This window comes from Pipistrellus hanaki, assembly GCF_964339955.1.
Source record: "Pipistrellus hanaki genome assembly, chromosome: 1".
Taxonomy (NCBI): domain Eukaryota; kingdom Metazoa; phylum Chordata; class Mammalia; order Chiroptera; family Vespertilionidae; genus Pipistrellus; species Pipistrellus hanaki.
The window spans coordinates 36,019,091-36,037,093 of record NC_140503.1 but is presented as its reverse complement, the minus strand read 5'-3'; the positions used below and the strand labels follow the sequence as shown (position 1 = coordinate 36,037,093).

Sequence of the window (18,003 nt, the reverse complement as noted above, 5' to 3'; positions counted from 1 at the left end):
ATTGTATGTAGGGAATACAGGTACCATTTATTTAACTTCCTGTGGTTGGATATTCAGGTAGTTTCCAGTATTCTGCACTAACAAGTAATCTTGCACTGAATAAATGGTGTGTGTGTGTTTTAATATAGTTGAGGTTGAATGATTCAAGGGTAAATGCATGTTATTGTTACATTTTGCCAAATTCCCTCTATTGGGGTTGTGCCTTTGGAGCTGAACCATTTTTTTTTTTTTTAAAGATTTTGTTGTTGTTACTGATTTTTAAAGAGAGAGGAAGGGAGGAGAAGGAGAGAGAAAGAAAGAGAAAAAAAACATCAGTGTGAGAGCATAATATTGATTAGCTGCCTCCTGCCCACCCCTGACCCAGGTATGTGCCCTCACCAGGAATCAAACTGGCAACCCTTAGGTCACAGGATGACAACCAACTGAGCCACACCAGCCAGGGCTGAACCTTTTTTTATTTATTTTTTATTTTTTTTTAACATTTCCACCATATATGAGTATGATTATTACTCCAGAGTGTATTGACAAGCTTTTCAGTTTTTGTTAATCTGGTGTATGAGAAATATCTCAGTAAATTTTTGATTTTCATTTATCATGTTGTGAGTAAATTGAACATCTTTTAATATAGCCAAGGACCATGTTTATATCTTTTGTGAATTGTCTATTCATGTCTTTTGCCCATTTTTCTATGGGATATTTGGTAACTTTCTCTTCAGTTTTTAAAGTTGTTTATAAGTTAGGTATATTAGCCCTTAGTCTGTGATACACTATGGTGCTTTATCATCAGGTGGGTTTTTAATTTTTACATAGTCAAATGTGTCAAATTGATCTGTCTCTAGGTTTGAGTTATAGTTAGAAAGTCTTTCCTTACATTGAAACTAGAAAGAAATGCACATGGTTTTCTACTAGTATTTGTATAGTTTTATTTTTTACAATTAGATTTCTTATGCTTTTGGAGTTTATTCTTGTGTATGGTATGAGAAAAAAAATCTAATTTTTGTTTTTCTAAGTAGCTATACAACTGTCCTAATACTTTTTATTAAAAAGACTCGCTTTGCTAGTGATTTGAAATGCCACCTTTATCATATTTGTATTGGGTCTGTTTCTGGACGGTTTATTCTGTTTCAGACATCTGTCTATCCATTTGCTAGTCCCACACTGTTTTAACTCTAGAGGCTTGGTAGTATGTTTTAATATCTGATTGTGCTTAATATCTCCTCCCCCATAGCTTTCTTTTCAGTCTTTTCCTAGCTGTTCTTACGTGTTAATTTTCCCACATTGAGAATTTTAGAATTTCTCTAAAATTCTCAGTGTGGGAAAATTAACACGTAAGAACTCAGCTATTTTGTTGGGATCACATTAAATTTGCAAACTAGTATAGTTTTTGAAACTCTGGTAAAAATATATGTCAATAACTGCTTTCTCTGTAGTGACTGATTTGAATAAATTATTGTAAGTTTTATAATTTATCAGTTTATTTTTGTTTGATACATATTTTCACATATCTGTGAAATAATATAGAGGTTAAGTACTGACCGGTTTTCAATTTTTATTTTAGATTTCCATGGTGTCAGCAATTCATATTCCTGATAAAACTTATAAACTGTCCTGTAGAATATTATGTCAATATTTACTTCCGACTCAAGGTCAATTTCATGATCTTAAGGTAAGTTGTACCTTGTAGTCTTATCTTTGTCTCTGGTTTGCAGTTTCAAAGAATGACCATTTATCAAGGGATAATATTTTTCAGTTAGTTCCCATCAACGTTAGCCATTATTTGCTAGCTCATACATTTTGAGCATCTCTTATGACCCCCCGAAGAGTCATTGACATTTGTAATTATCTCTAAACTTGTTTCTCTGATTTTTCAGCAACTTTACATGTCTGCAAATAATAATGCCACTCCTTCGAGCAATTCCTCTCCAGAAGGTGAAAGTACAGACCGAAGCTTGTTGGAAAAGGCTGGACTCTCTGAGAGCGAAGTAGAGTCTCCCGAGGAGGGTAGCAAGGACTGCGTGGTTTGCCAGAACGGGACCGTGAACTGGGTGCTCCTGCCCTGCAGACACACGTGCTTGTGCGACGGCTGTGTGAGGTATTTCCAGCGGTGCCCCATGTGCAGGCAGTTCGTTCAGGAATCGTTTGCACTTCGCAGTCAAAAGGAGCAAGAGAAAGACAAACAGAAAACCCTTTGAGGATGTTGTTACAACTGAAAAGTACAATTACCACTCAAGATGCAGAAATGTGTGTTCTTGGAATCAGTCGTAACATGGAATGCGGTGTTGACTATCAATGACAATTCAATTTTAACTTCATGTTTGTGTGGTACCTGGATAATGAAACTTAATTATTCCTTCCTGTTCCATATGGTAAATGCTGGAATACTATCTGTGTTAAACATAAAAATGCATTCAGCTACTGAGAAGAAAATAAATGCCTGGCCTTTTATCAGCTAGGGGATTTCATGTAATATTAATTAGAACATTTCTAAAAAGCAGTCCATCTAAACTTTGAGGAAGTAAAAGTCTTAAGTTTTCTGAATGTTTTTCCTTGGCCATAATTTAGAGTGCAATTGGAGAAAAATTGAATTCTTCTCAGAGTAATTGTATGTTCCCCAGTTTACAGAGGAATTGACAATGGCTTCTAACTTTAAGTCCTTTCCTAAAATAGCAGTTTTTATAAATATCCATCTGTTTGGTTTCCAATTTTTCTTATAGCCACATAAACACAGTCTTAATTTTTAAATATAGCTTCTTAAATTATAAATGCAAGATACAATTCTTGACTGTTCTCATTGTGTCATAGATTGAAATGATGCTCATTTATAGGAAGCAGATATATAAAACAAGAATAATAACATTTCTCGGATAATTAAATTTGCTGCCAAATAAGATTAGATTAGCAGGCTGTGGCCTACCTGGGAAGATCTGTGAGAATCACAATGCCTTACCTTAGTTTCCTCCTGTACAGCAAATCCATCCAAAACGAGGGATTTAGAGCCAGAAAAACCACTAATAGAAACACATGACTTATTTTTTTCTAGTGTGTTTTTATTACAAACTGGGGGCCCAATGCACCTTGAAGGGAACTATGGGCCACAAGGCTGCTGTCTCGGCCCATCCTCTGTGCCCCCGCTTCGCCCCTACCACTGCAGTCCCCAGTTCCCTGTCTGCCGCTGCTGCCACTCCTGCTGCTGCCACTCCTGCTGCTGCCGCTCCCCTGTTCGCACCTGCTGATGGCATGGAGCAATTGGGGCTATCCCCAGCAGCGGGTTCGAGCTGCGGCTGCTGCCCCAATCGCCTCTCAGGAGCAGGGAGAGGTGCAGAAACCCTCAGGGGCAATCAGGGCCACCACTCACACTTACTGACAGCGCCAAGCAATCAGGATCAGCCGCTGGGTGCTGGCAGTGGGTGTGAGTGGTGGCTCTGGCTGAAGATTTGAGTGGGGCTCGCGCTGGCAGCGGGTGTGAGCAGGGCCGTTGCCAGTAATGGGTGCAAGAGGTGGCTGCTGGCCCTGATTGCCCCTCAGGAGCAGGGGGAGATGGAGAAGCCCTGAAGGGCGATTTGGGCTGGCAGCCACTGCTCATACCCATTGACGGCCCTGAGCAATTGGGGCTGACACTGGGCACCAGCAGCGGGTGCGAGCAGGGCCGACTGGCAGCAGGTGTGAGTGTCAGGCGGGACTGTGGTGCATGGGAGCAAAGGATTTTCAGTAACCACCAGAGGCTCACCCCCATGACAGCAACCAGCGCCCCGCCTTGGTCTGGCACTCTCCCCTCCCCCCACCTGCTCCACCATCCCACCTCGACTTATGCTTACTGTTCCGTGCTCAGCGCCTGCTATAGAGGCCCACCATATTCCACACATGCCCCCCTGCTGGTCAGCACACATTGTAGCAACCAGTTCTGTTGTTCTGCCGTTTGGTTTATTGGCATATTAGGGTTTTATATAAATAGATAAACCCCACACCCTTCTGAATGGTGACTTTGTTATTCTTTGTTATATTCTTGGAAGAGTTAGGAACCAGATGGGCAAAAAGGCCCATCCCCCACTCTTTCTAAGATGACTAAGAAGACAAAGGTAAATCAGAGTTTCCTGTGTCTTCAGCAGAAATTGCCTTCAACTCACCAAGAAATCAGATCATAGCAAATAAACTGACATTCAGGGAGAATTTTAAGCCTTTTTCATCTTGCTTGTATTAAGAATAATGCCTTATCGTTGTGTTAGCATTTTTACATATCATTTGATTCTAATCAAATATAATATAGCACTCTCAAAGAGACATTATCTAATCTCTGTTCTATAAACCAAATCAAACTTATCTGCATTCAACAGCTATGTAATAAATACCTTCTTGGGGCCAGATACCTTTGAGGAGTCCGGGCTACACAGAATCAGGAAAGCTCCTGGCCTTAAAGAATTTGTGTCTAAAAGGAGCATTAGTAGCTTAATAGAAGCACATCCCACCTCAGAAATTCCCAAGGCCTGTTCTAACCCTGCCACTGGAAGCAGGGCAGTCAGAAGCCACAGCCCCTCTGTGGTTCATCTGAGAAACCCTCTTTCTGGTGTAAAATGGGGACTGTTCAGAGATCACTTCTCCATCCCAGCCATCCTGCTTTCCTTTACAGATCTGTGTGTACCTAAACTGTCTACCTATACTCTTAACTCCATTTTTCACAACTTTTTATTGTAGTAAAGTATAGCATAAAATTTACCATTTTAACCATTCTGAAATATACAATTCAGGGGTATTAAGTACATTCATATTGGTATACAACCATCATCATCATCCATCTTCAGAATTTTTTCATCAACCCAAACTGAAACTCTGTGCCCATCGAATAATAACTTCCCATAACCCCTTTTCCACTGGTAACCACCAGTATTCTGTATTTATGAACTTGATTGTTCTAGGTACCTCATTTCCATGGAATCATATGCCCTTTTCTCTCTGGTTTATTTCACTGAGTATAATATTTTCAAGGTTTGTGCTATAATATGTATCAGGATTTCCTTTCTTCTTAAGGCTGAATATTAATCTATTGTGTAAATATAGTACATTTTGTTTATTCACCCATCATTTTTTATAATTCTATAACTCTGAAAGATGACTTGCCCTTAGCTTCTCTTGCTGCATTTGAAAGAATTATATGCTGCACTCAGCAATCTGAGTGATTTGGTAGGTAGTCAAGTGAAAACAAGCAAACTGACTTAGAGGCTTATGCCAGAATTTTCCAATAACAATGAATAGTGACATTGTGCAAGAATGTCAACAAAAGCATTGCATTTGAATGTATTTTGAGATAAAATAGTTGGTTTATATCGATTAGTTGTTACTTTCTGAAAATACAAGTAGGAATGCCAAATAGGTGAATATAGTAATCTGAAGTTCAGGGGAGAGGTCTGGCTGAAGTTAGACATTTGGGGGTTGTCAGTGTGGTATTTAAACCCATAAATCTGCATGAGAACGCCAAGGGAGTGAGCACAGACTGGGGGAAGACCAACAGTCAGGGAAAGGAGCCAGCAGATTGAGAAGACTGAGGTAGGAAGAAAACCAGAAGAGTGGTGTTTACCAACCATCCCCAAATGGAGTGGTATAAAACAACCACTTTTATTATGCTCACCAAATCTGTGCTTAGATATTGGGATCGGATGTAGTGGGGTTGGGCCTACCTGGGATTCAAATGACAGATTGACTTAGGGGGCTAAAGGCTTGTTCACTCATGTATTTGGTGTGTGGAGACTCAAAAGCTGGGCTGAGCTAGGACAGCATGTGGCCTTTCCATGTGGCTTGATCTGCATCACAGCCTGATGGTCTCACGTTAGTCAATTTCTTACTATAAGTGGGAGCTCAGGATCCCAAGAGCAGGTGTTCTAGGGAACAAGGCAAAAGCTGCATGGCCTTCTCTCTCTCCTTTTTTCCAGCCTAATGGAGATGCAGTTTACAAGCATACAATTTCCCATTCAAAATGTACCACTCAGTAGTTTTAATTACTCAGGATCTTCCAACTTCAGAATGTTTTAATTACTCTTAAAAAGAAATTGTGCACATTAGCAGTTACCCTCACCCCCACCATGTTCCCTAACCCCAGGCAACCACCAATCTACTTTCTATCTCCATAGATTTGCCTGCTTTGGACATTTCATGGAATGAAGTCGTGTAGAATCACAAATGGGATCACACAATGTGGTCTTTTGTATCTGGCCACAAACATCACTTGGCACAATATTTTTAAGGTTCATTCATGTTATAGCATGAATCAGATTCCCCCCACCACCCTTTTTAATGCCCCCAAAATATTCCATTGTATAAGCTATACCAAAACCGCATTGTGTTTACCACCAATGTACATTTAGACTTGTCTACTTTTTGGTTATTAGGAGTAAGGCTGCTGTGAACATTGGTTGCAAGAGCTCAGTTTTAGACATTTCAAGTTTGAGATGTGATGTTAAGTCTGTCTTGTTTGTTTTATTTAATTAGTTGACCCTCCAGGCATTTAATCCCTTCTGTGTTTTTCATAGCCATGTCTTACAGAAATTCTGCAAACATATACCAAGCACAGGACTGAGTCAGTCAGGTTAGGAGGAGGACTAGCTGCCATACATTTTTTGCACTCTATAAACTGTATTTGTGCCAGCGATTAAGCTATTGTCTCCCAGTTCCAAGCCCACTCTTCTATACTTGGCTTTGCAATGCTGGGGTAGACTCTGCAAACCACACTTACGCTCTGCCAGCCCACTCCCTATGGGGCTTTGCAAATCAGAGCCATAGGAGAGGGAGATAGGAGATAGAAGAGATCCGCTCCTTCCTGTATCCTGTGGCTTTTCTGTTCCTGGGAACATCACTCCAACCAGGCTTCTTTATCTTGGCAGTAGCGGTTGACTCCAGGAGCAAAGATTGAATCCAGAGTGGAACCTGCTTCCTCACCCCCATCCACCTCAGGACACCAGCAGCACCCCATCCTCAGAGTCCAAGTAGTCCAGCTCTGCAGGGCCCCTCCTCCAGACTCCTAAATTTTTATAACTGCAACTTCACTTTGTCTCCCAGCCCTGTGGATGGTAGTTGCTTCCTGCATTGCTGCCTCAGAGATATCCTCATGTTCCTCTTTCCACTTTTCAGTAAACAACTTTATATTAATATCTCGGATAAAATAATCATCGCCTTTTCAGTCTCCTGACTCCCCTAAATTGATCCAATTGGATGTTATCTCCTGTAATTCTGGCTCACTTTGCTAAGGTAGACAGAAAACTGAGACCAATTTTGGTTAAATAGCCCATATTGTACAGCTATGAGGTGGTTGAGTTGGGATTTGAATCCAATTTTGCTTTGCTTTGTTTTGCCTGAAGCTTGTGTTCTTCATCACTAGTCACCTTCCTACAGAAAAACACATAGTTTTCAACATTGAACTGTAGGTACAATTTTAAAATTCTTTCGTCATTCGTATTGCTTCTCTCCGGCCTGTTATCAGACCCAGCATTTCTCAACACATCCCAAGCAGCAGCAAATACTCCAAGACCTGACTGGAGCCTGCCCTATACTGTATTCACCAGAAAAGCCATAGTGAACATTAGCATAAGAAAGGCTCTGAGAGATTTTGCAGCTTCTCGTGAATTTTTTGACTAGGAACATTCCAAGGACTGAGAGTGCAAAATGTGGGATTAATCAATATCTAACCTAATGTATCCTGTGCAACAGTCATCCTGCCTGCTTAGGATACAGATGTCAGTGCCAGCAATTGTGGGCACATACTGAGGTGGCTTTAAACAATATTGGGGCCGAAACCGGTTTGGCTCAGTGGATAGAGTGTCAGCCTGCGAACTGAAAGGTCCCACGTTTGATTCAGGTCAAGGGCATGTACCTTGGTTGTGGGCACATCCCCAGTAGGGGGTGTGCAAAAGGCAGCTGATCGATGATTCTCTCTCATTGATGTTTCTAGCTCTCTATCCCTCTCCCTCCCTCTCTGTAAAAAATCAATAAAATATATTTTTTTAAAAAACAATATTGGGGAAGGCAGTTCTGATCTTTTTTTTTAATTTACTAAAATATGGTCTTACACTTGTAAACCTGTGGACACATTTCAATTACACTTTCAGTTGAAAAAGATAATTGGTAGTTCTTGAATCAATAACCAGGATCAGAATAAAGATTTGATGATTTCTAGAACAAAGAAGTTTTACTTTGTTTCTCGCATGCCAACCTGGGTCAAATTATCTCTCCAAAGGCTTAAGGTAACCCACAAAAGTCCTGTAACGGAGTAGTTCTGCAATGCATACATTTAGCCTTCATTGAATTTATTTGAAATCTTATCTATGACACTTTATAAGATGTTTTACAGTAAAAAACTATAATTAATACTTAACATATTTGTTTCTTTTTAAGAAGTGTGAACCCATCTGCACTTGTGTTTGAAATTGTGAATCATTAGCTTGAGTTTGGAGTATATTTAAATAACTGTACCAATTAATTGGTTTGGGTTATACTGTTTAGAAATCAGATAAAAATACAGTGTACCCGACTGGGTGTTCTAAAAACTAGAGTTAACCCTTCTTATCTACCTCCATTCTAGAGAAAGCTGTCCCAGAAGTTTTCTTCATGGAATATTCATACTCAAAAAGGAAGGAAATTTCAGCACATGCCACAACATGAACTTTGAAAACATTATGCTAATTGAAAGAACCCAGACAGAAATGGAAAGTATTATAAGATTCATGTATGTAAGGTACTGAGAATTCAGGCAAATTCCAGGAGACTGAGAGTAGAATAGGGGGTAGTAGAGACTGAGGGGACAGGGAAATGGGGAGTTATTGTGAATGGACACAGAATTTCAGATTGGGATGATGAAAAAGTTCTGGATATGGTTAGTGTTCATGGTTGCACAAACAATGTGATACTTAATGCTACTGAGGCTCAGACTTAAAAATGGTTAAAGGGTAAATTTCATGTTAATTATGTATATCTTACCCTAATTAAAAAACAAAACATTTTCTTCAGGGATTCAGCACCTTTGTCCAATTGGCATTCTAGTTTGACTCTGGACAAACAATCCTAACTGCTCATAGCATTTGGGTAGTGTTATTATATGTACCTAAAACAGGTTCAGAAGTCTTTTTTTTTTTTTTTTTCTTTCTGGAAGAATTCTCTGAACTGAGGAACTGAAGAAAATGTGAACACTATCCTGAGTGTGGCCAGAGCTTTGGTGCAGAGTGAGAGCAGAGTCCTCAGGAGTCCTCCGGTTCCACCTGACGCTCGCATGGCAGGTTCACCGGGCACCAGCTCCTGGCTCAGCCTCGGCCGCGATTCCATCCGTGAAAAAATGTGCTGGGGGTGGGGGGAATTGGCCCGGCAGTCACCACGCTGCCCTGGCGAGCAGACACCAGCTTGCTATCTGAATGTGTGCCCCTGCCAACACAGATATTTCTGAGCTGCTTCTAATGAGATCTGAACTCAAGTTTAGTCTCCATAAGCTGCCGCTCTGGGGCCTTACCCAGCTTGCCTTTCACGGTTGCTATCTTAACAGACCTGACTCCTGATTTAGCCTTCCCACATTCCATCTGTCATCAGTTCTTCAGTTCCTTCCTCCACATCACTCTCTTCATCCCCTCGAATCCTGACTCAAGCCCTGGCAATCTTGTCCTAGACTGTATTACAAAGCTTTTGAGAAAGCATGTCTTTGAAGAGTGAGTAAAGCATGTTTTTATGTGAGATGTGCCCAAGATGTAAGTTAGCCAAGTTGGCACACTCTAACCTGTGCATAAAAAGAAGGAAAATTAATTTTTACCAAGTTTCTACTATGTGTCAAGTAAGTGCCTGACAAGCATACGAGAGCCAGCACTGCAATTATTTTTAAATAATATTTTTAATCCAGAGGCTACTGTGCCGTTGCTGTGCCTACTCTTCAGGAAGCACAGTAGATCCTAGTGGCAAATATAGAGTTCTCGCTGATGCACATGCCAACTTGGCCCACTTGAAGTCAGTCTTCACATTCCCTCCATCCTGGGCACCTCTGTTCAGCCGCTCAAGTCTCATCTTTCAATATAGTCAGGTCCTTCTCTACAACTTGACCTGAAAGCCTGCCCTCCCCTGGATGCACGCACGTGGATCTGCACCTTTCCTGAGGGCAGGACAGAACCATCCAGGGGTTCAGCCAGGAAGGGTTTCCCTCCTGCCGGCCATATTGGTGGCTCACCTCAATCATTTCTCCCAGCTTACTGCCTAATCATCTGCTCTTTGGAAGTCAAAATTTACACTCAAACTATTTTACATTTGCTTGTCTGATATTACACATGGATCACCCTAGGAGACCTTCAGGCCCTTTAAGTTATGCAACTTTCAAAAAATCTATGCTTTTGTTCACTTTTCCCTTGAACCTATTAAATATTTTTAAATAAATGAGAACAGCTTTTGTGTTATTTAAAACATATATATATATATATATATATATATATATATATGTATTTGTATTGATTTCAGCGAGGAAGGGAGAGAGAGAAACATCAATGATGAGAGAGAATCCTTGATGGGCTGCCTCCTGCGTACCCCACACTGGGGAGCCTGCCATCCTGGCATGGGAATCGAACCATGCCCTCCTGCTTCATAGGTCCACGCTCAACCACTGAGCCACTGCAGACAGACAGAACAGATTGTGAACAGACACTTCAGCTTTCTCACAGTGGCGATGGGTGGGAGATAGGTTATTACCATTTATTGAATGTCGGGCGCTGTAAGGCACGTCAGAAGTTATTCCCTCAAGTCTCACACAACCTGTAGGAGTATCTCCAACTTATAGATGGTGGAATAGATTATGTAACCTATCCATGGTGGATTAGCTGCTTCGACCACATTTGGAATGCCTTGTCCAATTCCCAGTCATTTCCGCTCAAGAAGGTACTTCAAGAATGGATACCAAGACAAGAGTAGATGTGCAAGCCATTTATTGGGAAAATACCTTGAAGGTTAAATGGGGAGGGAGCAGAACTACAATAGGTAAGGAGAGCCTTCAGACTAGGACCTGTGAGAGGAGAGAGGAGGGAATTGGGTAGGAAGAGCCTAGGACCACAACACAGTTTGGAGCACAGAGGCAGTAGCTAGAGCTGGCAACACCACATTGGAGCAGAATCTTGAAGGAGAGCTGCTTGATATACTTCCACGGCTGCCATGGGCGGAAGCGACAGAGAGACAGACCAGAGGTTTTTTGAAGAAAGCATGTTTTAATCATCAGTGCCAACCAGGGATGCAAAGGCCACTCCAGCACCATCTATACAGCCTCTTAGAGAGAAGGCTGTGTGTGACCTGTGACCTCCAGACTTCTGAATTTAATGGGCTGGAAAAAATTGGAAACCAACTAAGTTGCCAAGTTTTAATTTTTATTGTTCCAAATAAGGACATTAATCGCCAAATGCCACTTATATCACCGTAATTTAATGTAGATACTTTACTATTCCCAAACAGGAAAAACATAGTCTCTGAGTGAAGTTGAATAAACTCAGAACAATGATTGTTATGATGACATATGTAATACCTTAATCAATAAAGAAATTTTAAAAAATTCAAAAACAATGAAAAAGCATTGTTCATGCTAGTCTTGTTTTGCTGCACTTTATTTAAAAAATAAATAAATATATATATATATATATATATATATATATATATATATATATATATATATATTATTGCTGCTAGTTTACACCTATCTCCCATTTGCTGCGCTTTAGGTGAAAAACACGCAGTCCATGGATTGGGTCTAAACATTGTACGAGGGTATTCAAGTACAGGATGGGATGTTGGATCTGGGGTCTCCTGAGGTACCTTCCAATCTTGAAATTCATTCATTCGCCTCACAGATAGTTACTGTGCATGCCTGTGTGGGAAGTCCTAGCAAGATACTGAGGCTCTTAAGAGTGAATGACAAAGGTCCAATCCCTGCACTTGCGGAGCTTAAAATCTGGGGAAGGGAGAGAGATAACAAGGAGACAAATGGATGCACAAGCAACACAATTTCTGTTTGTGGCAAGCGCTACCATATAGAAAGGGCCCCTGTAGGTAGCGCGGTCAAAATAGGCATTTCTAAGAAGGTGACATTTGAGCTAAGACCTGGGGGAGGAGTCAGCCTTTTGGAGCGCTGGATGAGGAGCTGGGAAGATGTAATTTTCCCGGAATAGTAAGTGTAAAGGCTGCGTGCGAGAGGGGAATGAATTTGGCACATTTGAGAAACCGAATGCAGGCCAGGGGGCAGCAGCTTGCTTAACGAGGCAGGGAGGCACCGCGGGCAAGGTCAGGCGAGGCACGTTTCCAGCGTCTGGCTGAGAGGCCACTGTTCCGCTGCAACACCCTTACCTCAGTGACAGATAATTCTCTTTGTCTGAAGAGGATGTCTGGTTACTTCCTCCAAAACATACGAAGGGACAGACTCTCCTTAGCAAATTCACCAGGACTCTCCTTTCTGCAGACCAAAAAGAAAAGAAAAATGATAAAAGAATCGGTCAATCTTTCAGGGGTTGACACATCTTCAGCAAACTTGTGAGATGTTCGCAGACATCCAGGATGACAGAATGTTAATTGATGGTGAGAACTCTAACCCCCAGGGCACCAGAACCCGGCACACCACGCCTGCACATTTCCCTCTGTGGGTACTCCATGTGGGAAGACAGCTTCTGATCAGATCCTCCGGACTAGGGCGCTCAGCGATGGATGCGAGTGCCACCAAGAAGAGAGAGGTGCTGTCTCTCATCCAGAGAGAGCTTGCCTGGGCACCCTCCTTCTGTTAGTTATGTGCTATCTAACATTGCCTAATGTCAGCTCATTCTCAGGTTATTTTCAAAATGTCCCCAAATGTCCTTTATAGCTATTTTTTCAAACCTGGATGCAATCAAGGATAACACATTGCATATGGTTGTTACGTGCCTTTTTGCCTCTTTTCATCTAGAAGTCTTTCCATCATTTTTTTCCAGGCCAGTTGTCTTGGAGAATCTCCCTCTTTCTGGAGTTGTCTGATTGTTTCCTGATGGGGTTATACTAAATATTCAAACAAATAAACATTTTCATATATATATATATATATATATATATATATATATATATATATATACACACACACACACACACACACACACACACACACACACACGTATATATACACACACACATACACACACACATATATTTTTTAAAAATATGTTTTATTGATTCTTTACAAAGAGGAATAGAGAGGGATAGAGAGTTAGAAACATTGATGAGAGAAAATCATTGATCAGCCACCTCCTGCACACCCCCCATTGGGGATGTGCCCGTAACCATGGTACATGCCCTTGACTGGAATCAAACCTGGTTCCCTTTAGTCCGCAGGCCGACGCTCTATCCACTGAGCCAAACCACTGTCGGCTATATATAATATTTTTATTGATTTCATAGAGGAAGGGAGCGAGAGAGAGAGAGAGAGATAGAAACAGCAATGATGAGAGGGTATCACTGATTGGCTGCCTCCTGCACACTCCCCACTGGGGATCAAGCCTGCAACCCAGGCATGTACCCTGACCAGGAATTGAACCCTGACCTCCTGGTTCATAGGTTGATGCTCAACCACTTAGCCACACTGGCTAGGCTAAATGTATATATTTATAGAGAGAGACACAGGCTTGTTCGCTCTTTCCCATCCACATAACCCTTTCCCCTCTCAAACAGTCATAGTTAATCACAGCATTTATTGAACACATTATATGCCTGGCATTGTTTTAAGAAATGTAAATGTATTAACTTATTTATTCTTCATAACAACAGTGAGGTATGTTTGTTACCAATGAAACTGAGGCACGGAGTGAGAAGTACTTGTAAAAGGTCCAAGTGCTAGTAAATGATGGGCCTGGGTTCCAAGATTCAGGAGCTGGCTTTCATATCCATAACAACGGACTCATAGCATAGACATTATTCCACATCTTTAAAAAAACCTATTTCTAGGCCAGTATGTATATATAAATTTGACTCATCCCTTTTATTGCCAACAACTTATTATAAACATTAGCATACAGAAGTTGGTAGAACTGAATGGTGAATTTCTACTCATCATGTAGATCCTACGTTAAAATTTTGTTGTACTTATGTTATTATATGTTAATCTATGTATCCACCCACCAGTCTATCATATTCTGATGCATTTTTCCAAGTACAACTTATTTTTAAAAATAGGTGTATAGGGTTTATAGAAAGGAGGCTTAATAATTTATTCATGCATTCCTCTACAGATAAGTATTCTTGTGTTTTGCTATTACAGGCAATGCTGAAATTAACATTCTCATATTTATTCTGATACTTTAGTAACCTTTACTTTATAGTAATGTTGCTTCTATTTCAGTAGGATAGATTCCTAAAAATGAAACCGCCAGCTTAAAAGATAGGCCTAATTTAGTGGATTCTGCTGGATCTCTTTCCATTAGGATATAGCCACCAGAAAAATCTGGGAAGGCCTGTGTTTCTTCTGTTTATTGCTGGAAGAAATATGAACTGAAAAATATAAACATGGAGTTCTCAGGTTGCTTGATTGAGACAAACATGTATACATGTGTACAACCTGGCCTCCTGGATGCTATCTGTGTTTAAAATTTTGCGCATCTGTTGAAACTTTTCATCCAGTGAGTGCCCATTCAAAATGTATTATATCTTTCTGGATTTTCTGGCAGAATTTTTGTTTTCTCTGGTTTTTCTTGACATTGTGTGTGGCCTCCCCCTAAACCCATTGCTTATTGTACCTTTTAGTGAAGTGTGTGTGTGTGTGTGTGTGTGTGTGTGTGTGTGTGTGAGAGAGAGAGAGAGAGAGAGAGAGAGAGAGAGAGAGAGAGAAGCATACTTTGCACTCTCCAATAGAGGTTGCAGAGGCCATGCCTCCTCTTCTACTTTTGTATCCCCTATTTGCCTAGCACAGTGATTTATACAGAATAAGTACTTCTTATTGAATGGATTAGTAAATAAAAATGTGTGACAGGGAAGTTGAGAGCAGCAGATAGTGGCCAAATGATGGACTGCTTGTATTTCAGGCCAAAGAGCTTGGAGTGTATTTAATGTTGAGCCAGAAACCATAGAAAAATCTGAGCTGGGGAGTGAATGGTTAGACTAGAGCTGAGGTAGAGAGACACAGTAGGAGGTGAGGACAAGATCCAGGTAGAGAGCAAAACAGACTAAAAAGCAATTATTGGGAGTCAAAGACCTAAGGTGTTTTTTTAAAAAATATATTTTTACTGATTTTTTTTTTACAGAGAGGAGGGGAGAGGGATAGACAGAAACATCGATGAGAGAAAAACATCTATTAGCTGCCTTCTGCACACCCCCTACTCAGGATGTGCCCATAACCAAGGTAGATGCCCTTGACTGGAATCCAACCTGGGACCCTAAGTCCACAGGCTGACGCTCTATCCATTGAGCCAAACCGGTTAGGGCAAAGACCTAAGTTTTTTAGTGCAATTTCTTTATGATACTTTCTAAATTTGATCAGTGGTCCTGAGCACATGCAGTGTTTTGTTTTATTTTAACTTTTTTATTTTTGGCAGAAATGTTAGAAAATATAAAGAAAAAAGGTAATAATCCTCAATAATTCTACCATACAGGGAAAAGCACCAGGAGTTACCATTTTGGTATAAATCTTTACATACCTTGGCCTGTGCATAAACATAAAATATATTTTTTAATATATAATGCTTATATAAAATTTTATTTATAATTTGATTTTATATATTAAATTTCATGAAAATAAATATTACATTTAACATTAAAATTTTCTTATAAGTTAAATATATTAAACCAAAAGTATATACATATATTAGTGGTGTATAGGCTTTTTAAAAAATATATATTTTATTGATTTTTTACAGAGAGGAAGGGAGAGAGATAGAGAGTTAGAAACTTCGATGAGAGAGAAACATCAACCAGCTGCCTCTTGCACACCCCCTACCAGGGATGTGCCCGCAACCAATGTACATGCCCTTGACTGGAATCGAACCCGGGACCCTTCAGTCCGCAGACTGACGCTCTACCACTGAGCCAAACTGGCTTTCGCTAGGCTTTTATGTTAAATAAAAAACACCTACCTTCAAAATGGTAAAGTATATAGACAGGGACTAATTGAGGTGCCTTTTTGATGCAAGCAACACTTAGACATCTTCTGAGGCAGTGGTTATAAACAAAACACTGATTTATCTGAAATGATTCATCTTTGAAACATTTGAACATTTAAGTTATTTGACCAAAAAGTGTTATTTACTGAGCAAACACCAATTTCTCTCCTTACCAAATTCTAGAAAGAAATGCACAAAAATATTGAGAATGTTAATTTGTTTGATAATCTGATCTATTGGTTGGTAGCCACTATGGACTCAATACTGTACCCAGTGTGCTACTCACTGTCTAACCCAGTGCCTGGCACAATATAGGCGAACAATAGGCATTAAAAAAATGATTAATTAGGAATATAGTGAACATAGACTATTAATAACCTCCTTTATCCCTTCTTACCATTCCTTTTCCAAGTGGTGTGGATATTTAGCACTTGTTGGCTACTTCTTAATTACCCATAAAAATGGGGTACAAGTTCACATAGGAAAAATCCACATTTAATACAAAAACATATATTTAGCTGATAGTATTCCTTTCCTTCCTTCAGAGTCCTGACTTCACTTTCTGTGAGAAGCAGAGAAGCAGTGTCACTGGATTTTACCTCCACTCCCTCTCCCATCGGGGACAAAGTCAAGAGGCAAGAGACCTCACCAGCATTAGGAACCCACAAACAAAGAGGACTGGTAACTCATGTCAGCCTCATAACTGTATTTCTCAAAAATAGCTAAAAGCTTGGCTGGTGTGGTTCAGTGGTTGAGCATCAACATATGAGCCAGGATGTCACAGTTCTATTCTTGGTCAGGGCAAGTGCCTGGATTTCGGGCTCCATCCCAGTGGGGGGCAATGCAGGAGGCAGCCAATCAATGATTCTCTCTCATCATTGATGTTTCTATCTCTCTCTTCCTCTCCCTTCCTCTCTGAAATCAATTTTATATATATATATATATATATATATATATATATATATATATATATATATATATATTTAAAAATAGCTAAACATTTAGCTAAAGATCTTTTCCTGGGTCAAAGGCTTCTGTAAAGATTACATTTTCCCAGTAGGTGGCAGTATTTTCTTTCTTCAGCATAAGTAGAATGCTTGAAGATTTGCCTCAAGGTTTGTTGAATTTGATTTTGTTTTACTATTTGTTTAGTAAACTGCAGGTGACAATAAATAAATTAATAAAACTTACGTTTCATTCACTTTCTTTAAAAAAATCACTCTTGGAGGTTTCCAAACGCCCCATGTGGGGGAATTTATATGTTGGCTACATTCAATAGCAAGGTGTAAGAGGAGGTAGACAGTGTTGTAACCCTCCTCCCCATTTCCTGATAGAAGTGACTTCTAAAGACCGGCTAATTGATGTAATGTCTTGAAAGCATGTCAAACTTTTCGGCCTCTATAATGATAAAATAACGTATTGACTCTAGAATTCTTGTTTGTGGTGCAAAATATTCATTGAACTATAAAGATGTCTTTCCTGGGCGGTTAATAATGACCCTTAAAAAATTATTCTCACACCCTATTTTAGTGGTAACGCCTACATTTTTGCAACTGTACATGACCTTTCAATACCTCAACAGATGGTTAGGTGCTGTCACATGTCTGCCATGAATTAAATGTCAAAACTAGGTTTGAAGAAGAAAGGAAGAAAGGATTGCAAGTCCACGGACAGTATGTTGGAGTTGAAAGACGGATGTGTTCATTAGTGGAATAATATCTCAGACATTTTATCTTAAAAAATTACTGCGTTTGAAAGAACAGGGAAGGCTGCGTCTGAAGCATGCTTTCCACTGTCCCTCAGAAGTACCTTCCCATCAACAACGTTGCTGTGTCCAAGAGCTCGGTGTTTTCCCTGGAAATCAGGAGATGGTCCGAATTTTCTCATGTACCCCACCTGTGAATATTCA

The 18,003-nt window shown here is 40.2% G+C and overlaps 1 protein-coding gene across 3 annotated transcripts in view; it reads left to right on the top strand.

Annotated features, from left to right (window-relative positions):
* Positions 1–10,374, top strand: part of CGRRF1 (cell growth regulator with ring finger domain 1) — a 32,253-nt gene extending 21,879 nt beyond the window's left edge. Inside the window, exons 5-7 of one of the 3 annotated variants that reach the window (XR_014794510.1) lie at positions 1,559–1,666; positions 1,872–2,366; positions 9,131–10,374. Coding sequence is in view for 1 of the 3 variants with exons in the window: in XM_084877801.1 (XP_084733927.1) it covers positions 1,559–1,666; positions 1,872–2,192 (429 nt within the window). In the remaining 2 variants the exon portion in view is untranslated. Of the gene's footprint in view, positions 1–1,558; positions 1,667–1,871; positions 2,776–8,563; positions 8,580–9,130 lie in introns of those variants that run through there. The other 2 variants (XR_014794511.1, XM_084877801.1) reach the window with 2 other exon arrangements.
* Positions 10,375–18,003: the final 7,629 nt, after the last annotated feature.